A 13446-nucleotide genomic window follows, 5' to 3' on the forward strand; every position below is an offset into this window, starting at 1 on the left:
CAAATGTCCAGGAGAGTAATGAGCGTAGACAATAAAAGAATGAATGACCATCTTTGTCTCATATCGAAGCCTATTTCCGGAACATAAGGGAAATAATACATTAAGGCATAAATGTCATTAAAAAACATAAAAAGTAATTTTTTTTTTTACTCTGAACGTCATAATTAATTTTTTATGGCGTAATTACGATTTAACAAAGTATGGCTGTAAGTTGTTCTAAACCTGTACGAGTTTCTTTCTTCTGGAACTTGAAATAAGATATTTTTTTTAAAAGAAGAATGTGGGTAACCCACATTCTTCTTCTTTTTTAAAAAAATCTTATTTTAAGTTCCACAGGAGAAAGAAACTCGTTTTAAGTTCCACAGGAGAAAGAAACTCTTAGTTTAGAACAACTTGAGCATGAATAAATTATAGCACAATTTTTGTTTTCTGCCGAGTTTGTCCTCCAGTGGGCGCTGTTGACCGCGACTGGAAACACGCCTATGCATTTACTCAGTGTATAAACCACTAATTATATCTAACATTTTCCTGTTGGCGTTCAGATGTGAATAAATACACAACATAGCTAGGAAAATATTAAAAAAGAATGTTCAGCGTGTTTAAAAAAACAAACAAAAACTTAATGCAATAAATTCCAGCATATTTTGTTAATATAAGTGATTTTAATACCTGTGCACACATGTGCTTGTAAACTAAAGCTGCCAATGAAAAATCAAAGCAATATTTCGGTTCTTTCCCCTCACATGTTAATATGAAAAGTGCGTTGACTGGATCTAATCAAAAGTCATAAAAACATCAGCAAGTTAGTGATTGTTAACAAGAACATTCGGCACGTCTTTAAATACACAAAAGCACGCCAATAAAATATAATTTTGTCTGATATCCACTGCATATGAACAGACAGATAGTGAGGTTCAGTCTGTTAATAATAATAATCATAATGGTGAAGGGAATAGTGTCATTGAGTTATATAAGAAAATCAGTTTAGTTTATAACTAGAAGGAAACGAGTTCATTTGTTAATCATTAATGGATCATTAAAATATCGTGATATCCAAACATTTGAATCTAATTGTTGAAATTAGGACAGCATTATCAGATTATTTCCTTTTATTGATAGAATGTCTGAAATATCATACCAGGATATACAAATGAATCATATTTTAGAAACACTTTACAATAAGGTTCATTAGTTAACAAGAACTAAGAATGAACAATACTTCTACAGCATTATTAATCTCAGTTAATATTAAACATTTACTAATACATTATTAAAATCAAAGGTTGTATTTGTGGACATTAGTTAATGCACTAACATGAACAAACAATGAACGGCTGAATTTATATTAACTAACATTAACAAATATTAATAAATACTGTAACAAATGTATCGCTCATTGTTAGTTCATGTTAGTTAATACATTAATTAATGTTAACTAATGAACCTTATTGTAAAGTGTTTCTAGTATTTAAAAAAATGCTGATTCACACTTAAAATCATAACATTTTCATGCAGTAAAAGCAAAAATCAGACTGAAACCAATTTTATAGAGAAATGAATGTGTTCTGTCTGCTAAACATGATAATTAGCAGCTTAAAACCCTGATTATGCAGCTTAATCCATGCAAACGTTCAGTTTAATCACATTATTCACTGAACAGAATCACAAGTCACACATACCTTTTATTTTTGTTTTATTATTGGATTGCATTCATACATAAAATACAAAAAACCTTAATGAAAAATATTTACAAATGTACAAAACGTAAGATTATATTACATGAATCTGACTATAAACAAAACAGCTTTGTTCAGAGTTATTTTTGTTGTTGTGTCTTATATAAAAATATGCATGTCTTACATATCAAAATTATTGCACCTTGCAAACCACAGTGCAGTTTAGATGTCCGTCACCGAGGAGAGGTCGTGCGTTCGCCCCGAGCGCTCCAGTAAATCCACTTTAGTCTTTGGTACCGCACTGAATACACCAGCACCTTCTCGTAGTAACACACCTATAAATTATTCTGTACCTGAAATTAATGGCTTTTAAACAATCCAGTCGACGGATCAGTGTTTGAGGATTGAGAGATGGAATGTGGGTCAATTAAAGGCCTCGTTAATACATATAATCAGGGTTTGAAATCAACGTTTTCACTCACCGGACAATTTAGCTTCTACATTTTTTACGTTACCGGACATTCAGAACTTCAACTAGCCCAAAAATAAAGATATCAACCAGATTAACTACGTCACAGCATATATATAATATTTGGATTTCATACATTCATTTCTTACGCTGCAGAAAATGCTTTTCTAGTGTTTTTGTCTTGTTTCCAGTCCAAATATCTAAAGATTATTAAAGCATTTACAAGTAAAATGACGTAAGATATTATGTCCTGAGTTGATGCTTAAAAAAAGAATGGGGTGAGAAAAATAATGTTAATTCAAACAGAAACAAGATTATTTATTATAGCCGATAATTTTTCTTGTTTTAAGCAAAAACTCACTTAATTTTGATTTATTTCCCCAGAAAACAAGACATAATATCTTATGGCATTTTACTCATCTATCCAAAAATGTGTTTTAGATGGACTGATCAATACAGTACAAAGAACATAAAAAAAAAAAAAAAATGAGGATGTTGGAAATTTATATCTTTTCTGTTCACCAAATGCTTTTTAATCTTCGCTATTGCTTCAACGCAAGTGAACAAGCGCTGTTGTTTGTTGTGTAGTGACGTGTGTGTTCGAGTGAGCAGATTCTGCGCAATACACTGTATTTAATACATCATGATGACAAATGTTGAGTGTTTGCGCTACATCTGCGTAGCTTCCCCAGCAAAGTGAGCAAACGTAATAACAACACGCCAGATTGGCTCGTGATTGGACGGCGTTTCCCGCCACAGTGGATGTTTCCCGCGTTTGGCGAGTGTTAATTTCAAACCCTGCATATAATCTAATGTGTATCCCTGATATTCATATACTTCCAGTCTTTAGTTTGGCACTTGGCATCTCCAAGTTTTGTCGGTAAGTAGACGCACGTTCCAGTATCGTCCCAGAAAACAGACAGAGTCTTTCGAATCACCAGCATGTTGGAAGACGACGACAAAAAACACAAAAAAAGAAGAAAAGAAGAAGAAAAGTCCCAACCCTGATGCTGTGGAAAACACAGCTCGTCGTAGAGTTCCAGCGGCTGCGTTTACTCGAGCTTCAGTCGGACTGAGATCATTCCCGGATGTGGAGTTTAGTGAACGCTGAACATGTGATCGGGTTGATGTGCGCGGTTATAGTTTAGATGTGTCATTTTGGTGATCAAAAATGAGTTTATATGTCAAAAGTTCAAATCGGGATATGTTTTTGGACATGCGCACACGAATATACACGAATTAATAACTATTCTCATACATCGGTTCTTTATTTGTTTTAAACAGCAGAATTAATATTTATCAATTTCTGGTCATAATTTGGAGACGTTGAGCGTATGACGAAATATATAAATAATAGAATAATTATAATAATCTAATAATAATAGTAATTAATAATAGTGTTGTTAATGTAATGTAATAATGCAATTTTATCATTTTATAATGACGGGAAACTCATTTATATGACACTTTATTCAACAGGAACATTTCAACGTCATTACGCTATTTCTACGCCATTGCGCTATTTCAACGTCATTGCGCTATTTCAACGTCATTACGCAATTTCAACTTTATTACGCTATTTCAACGTCAATACGCTATTTCTACGCCATTATGCAATTTCAACCTCATTACTCAATTTCAACGTCATTACGCAATTTCAACGTCATTACGCAATTTCAACGTTATTACGCTATTTCAACGTCAATACGCTATTTCTACGTCATTACGCAATTTCAACGTCATTACTCAATTTCAACGTCATTACTCAATTTCTACGTCATTACGCTATTTCAACGTCATTACGCTATTCCAACATCAATACGCTATTTCTACGTCATTACATTATATCAACATCATTACCCTATTTCAACGTCATTATGCTATTTCTACGTCATTACGCCATTTCAACGTCATTACGTTATATCAACATCATTATGCAATTTCAACATCATTACGCAATTTCAACGTCATTGCGCTATTTCAACGTCATTGCGCTATTTCAGTCCTTTCAGTTTCGGTTTTCAATCCGATTAGGTGTTCACATGTTCTCTAGATCGGATTAGAAAAGGAATAAACCCCTTTCAATCCGATCGAAATTTAATTGGGATCGATTAATGTGTTTTTACACGAAGGCTTTCCAGTCCGACTGAGCCGATCGCTAACGGAGTATAGGCTGCATGTAAACGCAGCCACGGACTCTTGTTCAAAGGCAACACGTGGTTCTCCAGTCTCTTCCCTTGTTCTGACGTCCTCCAGCTGTGGTTATAGGTGGCGCTTCATGTGCAGCGCGAGGTGGTCGGACCGAGAGAACGCCCTGTCGCACTTCTGGCACTGAAACGGCCGATGTCCCGTGTGTTTCCGGTAATGCCTCGTGAGCTCGTCCGAACGGGCGAACTTCCAGCCACATCCCTCCCAGTCACAGTGATACGGCTTTTCTCCTGAACACACAAGCACACGCAACAGTTAGCGTTTCACCCTCGGGTCCTAACGAGAACAATCACACGCAACTAAAGAGAGAGAGAGAGAGAGAGGCAATTCAGATGTTGCTCGTCCTTTGGTTTATTGAATAGAAGGGGAAGTCAAACACAGGCTTGTGGTTTATTTCATGAGGGATCAGTATCAACCTGCTGTTGGACTAGCAGATCACAACACCTGCCAACGGCACTCTCTTCAGATCGGCATTACAGCACATGTGTCTCACAGAGGGTTTGGCAATCGAAAATCCAATACTTGAGGTCAGGAATCGGAAACTTGTTATAAAATAAAAATTTTCGATTCCTCTTATTGATTCCTTTGTGAGTTTTTCAATATGAGAGACGGCAGAAATAATATTAGGCACTGAAAACTGTCGTCTCACGCTTGAGTGGTTTTAAAATCACATTAAAATCACATTTCTGCACATGTTTTGGATGTGACCAACACCGTGTGCTAACTACACACGACACGACGCGCGATAAAAGGTTATTTTCCATGTTAACCGAGTGTTGGTCCTAACCGACGGCGACACGCGACGATTCTATTTTAGAAACGGTTTATATTTTTCTGCGAAATCGCGCTGGAACAACAAACACAAAGTGTGGCGATGATAATCTCAGGGACTGTTTATGTGCTTTATTTAATGTTAAAAGCATGTCATGTGACTCTAAATGTCATTTAGTGCTCCAGCTTTGAGCTGTAAAAGCAACAGTGGATAATTCACCTCAGATCTTGAAATTAAACAAATGGAAACAAGAACGTTCAAACTGTGAACAAACAAGTGTATTCTTTGACAGAGATTGGTTTAGTAACTCAGCCTATGTATTTTTAATAATGTTTAAATGGTGTAATATTTGTGTATTTGATTATGTAGCACTTATCCATTTTCTTGCGTCAAGATTACTCTCTGGTGCTGCGAGACCCCGCCCACACGCTGTTCTGATTGGCTGACTCCGCCCACACGCTGTTCTGATTGGCTGACTCTGCCAACATACTGCTCTGATTGGCTGACTCCGCCCACATGCTGTTCTGATTGGCTGACTCCACCCACACGCTGTTCTGATTGGCTGACTCTGCCCACACGCTGTTCTGATTGGCTGACTCCGCCCACACACTGTTCTGATTGGCTGACTCTGCCAACATACTGCTCTGATTGGCTGACTCCGCCCACATGCTGTTCTGATTGGCTGACTCCGCCCACACGCTGTTCTGATTGGCTGACTCCACCCACATGCTGTTCTGATTAGCTGTGGGTTTTGATTGATTTTGACGCATCTCGCAGTCGCGTCTAGTGTGGTCAGACACATTATTTATCACTGTATATCTATTTGTTATGATTACTCCCATTACACCCATTTCTCTAAATGTGAATGATATCTAAGGCTGTTTTTTTTTTTTTTTACCTTATTGGAATCGAAATTAGGAATCAATAAGAATCGGAATCGATAAGCAGAATCAAAATCGGAAGCGTTAAAATTCAAACGATACCCGAACCCTACTTGCGTGAACAGACTTTCAATGGAGGGACAGAAATCTGAAAGATGAAGGAAAGTCTTACGGGTTTGGAACGACATGAGGGCGAGTGATTAATGACAGGATTTTAGTTTTCGGCTGAATTAACCCTTTAACCCTTATAAAATGTGCCACATTAATCAGCCAGTAATGCTGAACACACGTCTGATGTTTTCAGGACTGTTAACGGCAGCAAGAAAGAAGACAGTCCTGTTCCCTCATCGGCTCTGCCTCTGATTGGTCCAGCAGCTGTGATTGACAGGGGGATCGACCAATCCAAGAGTCCGATTCAGAACCAGGAAGACGAAAAGACATATGCTGCAGACACTGACCTGTGTGAGTCCTGTGGTGGGCTTTGAGATGCGAGCTCTTGGTGTATGTTTTCCCGCAGCCAGCGTAATCACACGTGTGTGTCGCGATCCGCTTCCTCGGCCAGGAGCGTCGACCCCGCTTGGGCTTGGACTCTTCCGGCAAACCCTCAGCTGGAGAAATCAGCTCTGCCAAACGAGTAAAATGACCAAAATTAGCTATATAGACCAAAAATCCACCTGTCACTCAAGTGGCCACGCCCTTAATTATGCAGAACTTTAAGGCTTAATATAATTTAAACGGATGAGTTATAAAAATATTCACCCCCCTCACAGTCGTCATGAAGGGCAAAATTAGCTATATAGACCAAAACCACTTTTAGCACCAGACTGTGAACATGTGTTTTCCTGCTGTAAAGTTGGGCATTTTACCGTGGGGGTTTATGGGATTGAGTCTCTTCTGCAGCCGGCCTCTAGTGGCCAGTCGATGAACTGCAGTTTAAGTCTCTTCAGTGTTTGATTCAAGAGAGAGAGGGAGGTTAACGCTTGGTTAAAACTCAGTGCAATTGATTAAAATGACTGCTTTGGTTGAGCTTTAACAGAAAGCAATCGTCTGACTGAAATTAGCACGCCTGGTTATGCTTCATATAAAGCTAAACTCAAAGTCTGGGTGAAAATTTTTACATTTCGTTTTATTTAAATTTTTTACTTCATCAGAATGGTACAAAACTGGCACTTGCTATGTGAACACAAAAAAAAATCATGGACATGATTCGACTGGTTAAATGGTCCTGTAAACAATAGTCACACTTGTGTTTCTCACGGTCAGAAACAAGCGCATTGGAAATGAATGAGAGGAAGTTCCTCTAGTGGAAGCGTTTGGTACTGCAGCCGAACAACATCTCACTGAGAGATCATTTATCACATATCAGCCTCAAATGTTGAAGTTTTAGAGTAAAATGTGATTTTGAAAATATATTTAATATAAAAATTTAAAATAGTATTTTTTTGTGCATTTTTCATAACAATACACGTAAAATTCTGTTACTTTTTAAAAAACTTTTCACTTCATCAATAATCTGCCGAGTGTCGTCTTTGAAAAGAGTTCAAACTTAAGTCTGTCGCTCTAAAGCCTTCAAGATTTACGACAGTTTAAGTTAGAAATAAAATTAAAAATAAAATATGCTCAAAAAGTGAATAAATGGATTATAAATACAGCGTAAATATTAAGGATAAAAAAATACAAAATATTAAATAAAAAACATTATCAAACTCAAATATAGTACATTCGTTTCATTCACAAAAAAATAAATCGGTCTTTTTTGACCGACACGCACACTGCTCCAAAGGGTTAAAGGTAAAATGACTAATAGTAGTGACTGACCTTGGTACTGAGCGGGAGGCTGCGGAAAACCGGAATAACCGGAATATCCCTGAGCCAGAGATAATGAAGGCTCTCCCAACACCTGAGCTTGAGGACGCTCGTCCGGAGAGAGAGAAGAAGTGGAAGATCGACCCGTGCCGAAACCGTGAGGATCCAGAAGCGTTCTCTGACCGACCCCGGAGCCGGAGTTCAATCCCAAGTGAATGTCCATGGGTCGAGAGATGCTGCACGTGCCAGGACACTCCGCTTTAATCGGAGGACACACGAACGGCACAGACGACGTGTCCGACATTAACCCGCCCTTGCTGATGCTGTATTCACTCATGTCCTTCACCACAAACTTCCCTTGGAGGCTCGTGGGATGAAGATATGCAGGATCCAGCTCCGGTCTCATCAGCTCCGCAACGAAACCCCCAGAGGGAGACACGTCGCTGATGTCCGGGATGTTGTACAACATGTTGTTGTCCTGGTCCTGAGGAGAGGGCATCTGATAGGTGTAGGGCGACGGGGGAAGAGTTCTGGACATCGAGGCCTCCTGTTGCTGTTGTTGTTGTTGTTGTTGTTGTTGTTGTTTTTGAAACATGCTGTTCGACAGGATGAAATCATAGTCCAACAGGTCGAGCTCTTCCGGTTCCCTCTTGGTCATCACGGATGGGACGTCCAGGTCAGTGCAAGTCCCGCCTGAAGACATGCAGGGGTGTTTGAGCTGAGACATGTCCTCCTTCCATCTCTTATTCCAAACACAGACATGCAGAGAGAGGGAATTAGACAAGGTAAGTCTCGCACATCACGTACACATCAAACGTTTATTCTTGCATGCTATATAATCAGTTGATTTTAATCTGATTTGATTAATTATTACAAGACGCTTTAATGCAGCATTATGTTTCCAACTTACACAACCCTGAAGTGGACGATAAATAAAGATGTAATAATAAAATGCGTGAAATTAAAGTATGTTTATTCTTGCATGCTAAATTATCGCCAAACTATCCATTGATTGATTTTAATCTGATTTTATGAATTATTTAAAGACGATTTAATGCAGAATTATGTTTCCAACTAAGAGAATCCCAACCTGAAGTGGACAAATAATAAATTTCAAAGATGTAATTATCAAATGCATGAAATTAAAGGACGTTTATTCTTGCATGCTAAATCATCGCCAAACTATCCGTTGATTTAATGAATTAGTAAAAACTCTTTCATTCAGAATTATGTTCTTAACTAAGAGAATCCAACCTGAAGTGGACGATAAATAATCAGTCAATAAGTCTCAAAGACGTAATTATCAAACGCGGACGTTTATCTTGCATGCTAAATAATCACCAAACTAGCAGTTGATTCATTTTAATCTGATTTTATGAATTATTAAAAGACTCTTTCATGCAGCATTATGTTTCCAACTAAGATAATCCAACCTGAAGTGGACGATAAATAATAATGTCTCAAAGACGTAATCATCAAACATTTATTCTTGCATGCTAAATAATTGCCAAACTATCATGTTGATTTGAATCAACCTGGTTCTTCTGATGTTTATGAAATATTAAAAGACTCTTTCATATAAAATTATGTTTCCAACTAAGAGAATCCCAACCTGAAGAGGACAATAAATAATAATGTCTCAAAGATGTAATTATAAAATGCATGAGATTAAAGGACGTTTATTCTTGCATGTTAAATCATCGCCAAACTATCTGTTGATTTTATGAATTATTAAAAAAAAAACTCTTTCATTCAGAATTATGTTATTATCTATGAGAATCCCAACCTGAAGTGGATTATAAATAATAAGTCAACAAGTCTCAAACGCGGACGCATAATCGCCAAACTATCAGACTGACATGTTGAATTTAATCAACCTGGTTCTTTTGATGTTATGAATTATTAAAAGACTCTTTCATGCAGCATTATGTACCCAATTAAGAGAACCCAACCTGAAGTGGACGATAAATAATAAGTCTCAAAGACATAAATGCGTGATATTAAAGGATGAGTATATTCTTTCATGCCAAATAATCGTCCAATTATCCTTGATTTTTAATCTGATGTCATGCATTATTAAAATACTCTTTCAAATAGCATTCTATTTCCAACTATGAGAATCCAACCTAAAGTGGACGATAAATAATAAATCTCGAAGATGTAATTATCAAATGCGGACGTTTATTCTTGCATGCTAAATAATCGCCAAACTATCCGTTGATTTTAATCTGATGTTATGCATTATTAAAAGACTTTTTCCATGCAGAATTATGTTTCCAACTATGAGAATTCAGCCTGAAGTGGGGGATAAATAATAAGTCTCAAATCTGCATGCTAAATAATCGTCCATTGATTTTAATCTGATGTTATGCATTATTAAAAGACGCTTAAATGCAGCACTGTTTTTATTTTTCCAACTATGGTGCCTTAAGGACAGTCCAACCTGAAGTGCGAGTTAATAGGACTGTCCGACAGCGAGATAGCGCTCGCGAGGTTCACGCCCCTGCCGCGCGCGTTGCTCGAGGAATATCAACTACGAGCCGATGACATAATCTCACCTGCAGCGGAATTTCGCGAGTAAAGCGCGTGAATGTGCGCGTGAACTGACCGCTGACCATCACCTGTCGGATAGATCAGATACTCACCGGACTGGCATTCCCAGGTCTAGTAATGGCATTGTGCTTCACATCAGCAAAGCTGGAGATCGAGGGCAAAAGCGTGCCGCTCAGAGCCATACTGTCAAACTCACTCGGTGGCTGCCTGCAATTGAAGAAAAAAGGTAAAAATAAAATAAAAAATAATCCTAGTCACGCTGCGGAGCTGAGGAAACTATCGCTCCTAAAACATGACACATGAAAACCCAAAGGAAAAAAGTGTTGGAGAAGTGCAAAACGCACCTCATGAGTCCAGTCAAAAAAATGAAATCCTCAGTGTTTTAATTCTGCGATCCTGTCCAACGCGCGCGTCAGACGCGTGTCCGTGCCATGCCGGTGGACACGCGCATCAGAACCCGGCTCGGTTTCGTCGGGGATTCCCTGTCTATCGGTTCCCTCTCTGTGCCATTCGGGACGCGCTCGTTCTCCGCGGTGTGGACTCGAGTGAGTGAGTCGTCAGATCAGGGCTTTCCTCGCCTAGTTCTTAAACCCAGGACACGCCCCTCGTCGCCGGGCAACCGAGGGAAAAAACACGGCGTGACGTGACGTCATTCAGGAGAGAAAAAATAATAAAAAGATCTGGCAGCGCGCCGGTATTTTGTATCCACACAAACATGTGCGTGTTAGCAACCGGGACTCACACGAGGAGGAATCATTGGCGAACAGAACGTAGTGTTAGTGCTCGAGCAGAAAAGTAGTTTTTTGTGTTTGTGGAGTGTGTGTGTGTGTTACCTGTGACACCTGTGCGTGCGTAATGAGTTTAAACGCAAACTGCTCCTGTGAGGCGTGGCTGTAATTAACGCTAATTATACCGCAATGCACAGGACAATGGCAGACGAAAATGTGTGGGATTTCTTCTGTGATGAAATGCATTATCCCTCCATTCATTCATTCATTCATTCATTCATTCATTCATTCATTCATTCAGTGTTTATCACATAATCATGAGTAAAACACACTTTATTTTACAGTGTCCTTGTTGCATATGTCACATATACTTACCATAGTAACAACAGTAAATTATGCATAATTACATGCAGCTAACCCTCAACCAAACCCTAACCCTATAGTTAGTACATGTAGTGCATTAATATCACTCAGTACTTAAATATATAATTACACTGTAACAATGACACCTAAAAATAAAGTGTAACCAAAATCTATTTCAGGTTTTCTTATGTCAGCATTCTCACTTGTTTAGTGCGATTTTTTTTTATTATTATAATATACGTATCTTTGCACATCGTTATGGTTTTTAAATTCACGTGCCTCATAATCTTTAATCACGATAACTTCCTCTTGCATCAACATCTCTTCTCTATGTTATTCTATGGAAATATTCACACCGTAAGCGAGTGTGGAGTTGTGTTTCGGTCTAGTAAAGCACATCTGTTGGACGATCTCTCCTAAAAGTGTCCTAAAATCTGCATCAGGAAACGCTGAGAGTGTAAATATCCGAGTGTGATGTTTCAAACGGCGACTTCTGCATAAACTCGTTCCCGTGTCGGAGGATTTGCCGTGTCTACAATCGTCTTTGTATGAAGAGCAAACACAAGCGCTGGGACCATCCTGGTACATCAGGATCTTGTTCGTTTGGCTCTGTCAACAGCAGGCCTGCATTTAGCCACAGAATACAACACACACACACACACACTCAAACGTCTCACTATACTAGTTATATATCATGACTAATGCAGATAGTAGAGAAATGTTGATATGCGAGTATGGATCGGTCAGTATAGGGATAGTGGTGGTGAAATCTCAGGAGTTGCTTTGCTCTTTGAACCTGACTTTACGAGCGAATAAGTGCTTTAGGAACGACAGAAGGCGAGACCTCGTATCTAGTGCCATCGTCTGATGTTTATTTACCCTCCTTTGCAAAGATACGATAAGCTTTCTTGGTTTCGGAATGTGAAAATACCGCTTTCTGAAAAGTACAACATATGCGGTGATGAAACAGTGCAAGACCGGACATGATTCGCTGAGGTGATTATAATGGCAGTGATGATTATTTTAGGGTTTTCACAAGCTTTTATGCAAACGAACATTCCTGAAGGAGCATCCGTACTCTCCGTATCCAATTTAATTTCCTTGGCACAGTGTTTGTGTGTGTGTTTACTTGAGATGATGTACTCTGTTAGTCTCTATACCTGTGGGAACATCTTGACAGACTCTCTATATCCAGGAATCACAATGCAAATTAGATATTTAAATAAACAGGTGATTTTCCTTCAGTGGATTTGCATATGGGGGAGTGTTGGCGGAGGAAGATTAATTTACACGCCACTGCACGGCTTGAGTTATACTCAGTGAAGAGTGTGGTAAACGATTGTAAAGGAATGGACAGTTGCTATCAGAGTATGTTTGTTCAGTCTGGATCAATAATCTTTCGAGGCTTAAAATATTCCCAGACTAAACGCATGTTTGAGATGTTTCAACTGAACGCTTATCTTAAAATATATCAGTGACAATGTTTTGTCTCAAGATGCACATCAGGATTTTTTTTTTCAAAGGCCCTAATTAAACTAAGGCCTAATCCTGGCTTAATCTAAACCCTGTCTGTGACACTAGGCCGATATTTTAGCATTTTTTTTATTTTTTTGCTCCAGGTGTTTGAGTTTTTCCTCAAATGTCTAAACTCTTTTCACTCTACACACTCATGCTTCTGATTCTCGTCTGTTTCTCTCTCTCACACTGTAAAAATATTTCCATTAAATTTTACGGTTAAAAAACGGCAGCTGAGGTTGCCAGAAATTTAACATAAAAAACACGGTTGCAGCATTTTAAGTTTTACAGGCTTAACTTAAATTTACAGTAGAAAAAAGTATTTCACTATCTGATATAATGTTAATTTACCGACCTATTGAAGTACTAATATCTGTTTGGTACCATTGTAAAACACTGACAACCACCAATCACAGCGGAGATGAGAGTCACATGATCAATCACAAGCAGCTTTTCCTCATGCTAAGAAAGTTAA

At 38.4% G+C, this 13446-nt stretch overlaps 1 protein-coding gene across 1 annotated transcript; it reads right to left on the minus strand.

Annotated features, from left to right (window-relative positions):
• Window positions 1-1676: 1676 nt before the first annotated feature.
• On the minus strand, window positions 1677-11247 carry klf4 (Kruppel like factor 4). The gene is made up of 5 exons (XM_081390639.1): window positions 10710-11247; window positions 10458-10572; window positions 7825-8554; window positions 6465-6629; window positions 1677-4583 (listed from the first exon to the last, which is right to left on the minus strand). The coding sequence occupies exons 1-5, from the start codon at window positions 10712-10714 to the stop codon at window positions 4408-4410; spliced, it is 1191 nt and encodes a 396-aa protein (XP_081246765.1). The 5' UTR covers window positions 10715-11247; the 3' UTR covers window positions 1677-4407.
• Window positions 11248-13446: the final 2199 nt, after the last annotated feature.

The sequence above is a fragment of the Scardinius erythrophthalmus genome, assembly GCF_964197995.2.
Source record: "Scardinius erythrophthalmus genome assembly, chromosome: 17".
NCBI lineage: Eukaryota > Metazoa > Chordata > Actinopteri > Cypriniformes > Leuciscidae > Scardinius > Scardinius erythrophthalmus.

Excerpts from the sequence above, each read along its gene's own strand:
- klf4 (XM_081390639.1), bottom strand. Across the intron at positions 8,555-10,457 it reads GACCTGGGAATGCCAGTCCG|AGATGGAAGGAGGACATGTC; the intron begins GTGAGTATCTGA and ends GTTTGGAATAAG. Across the intron at positions 4,584-6,464 it reads CCACCACAGGACTCACACAG|GAGAAAAGCCGTATCACTGT; the intron begins GTCAGTGTCTGC and ends TTGTGTGTTCAG.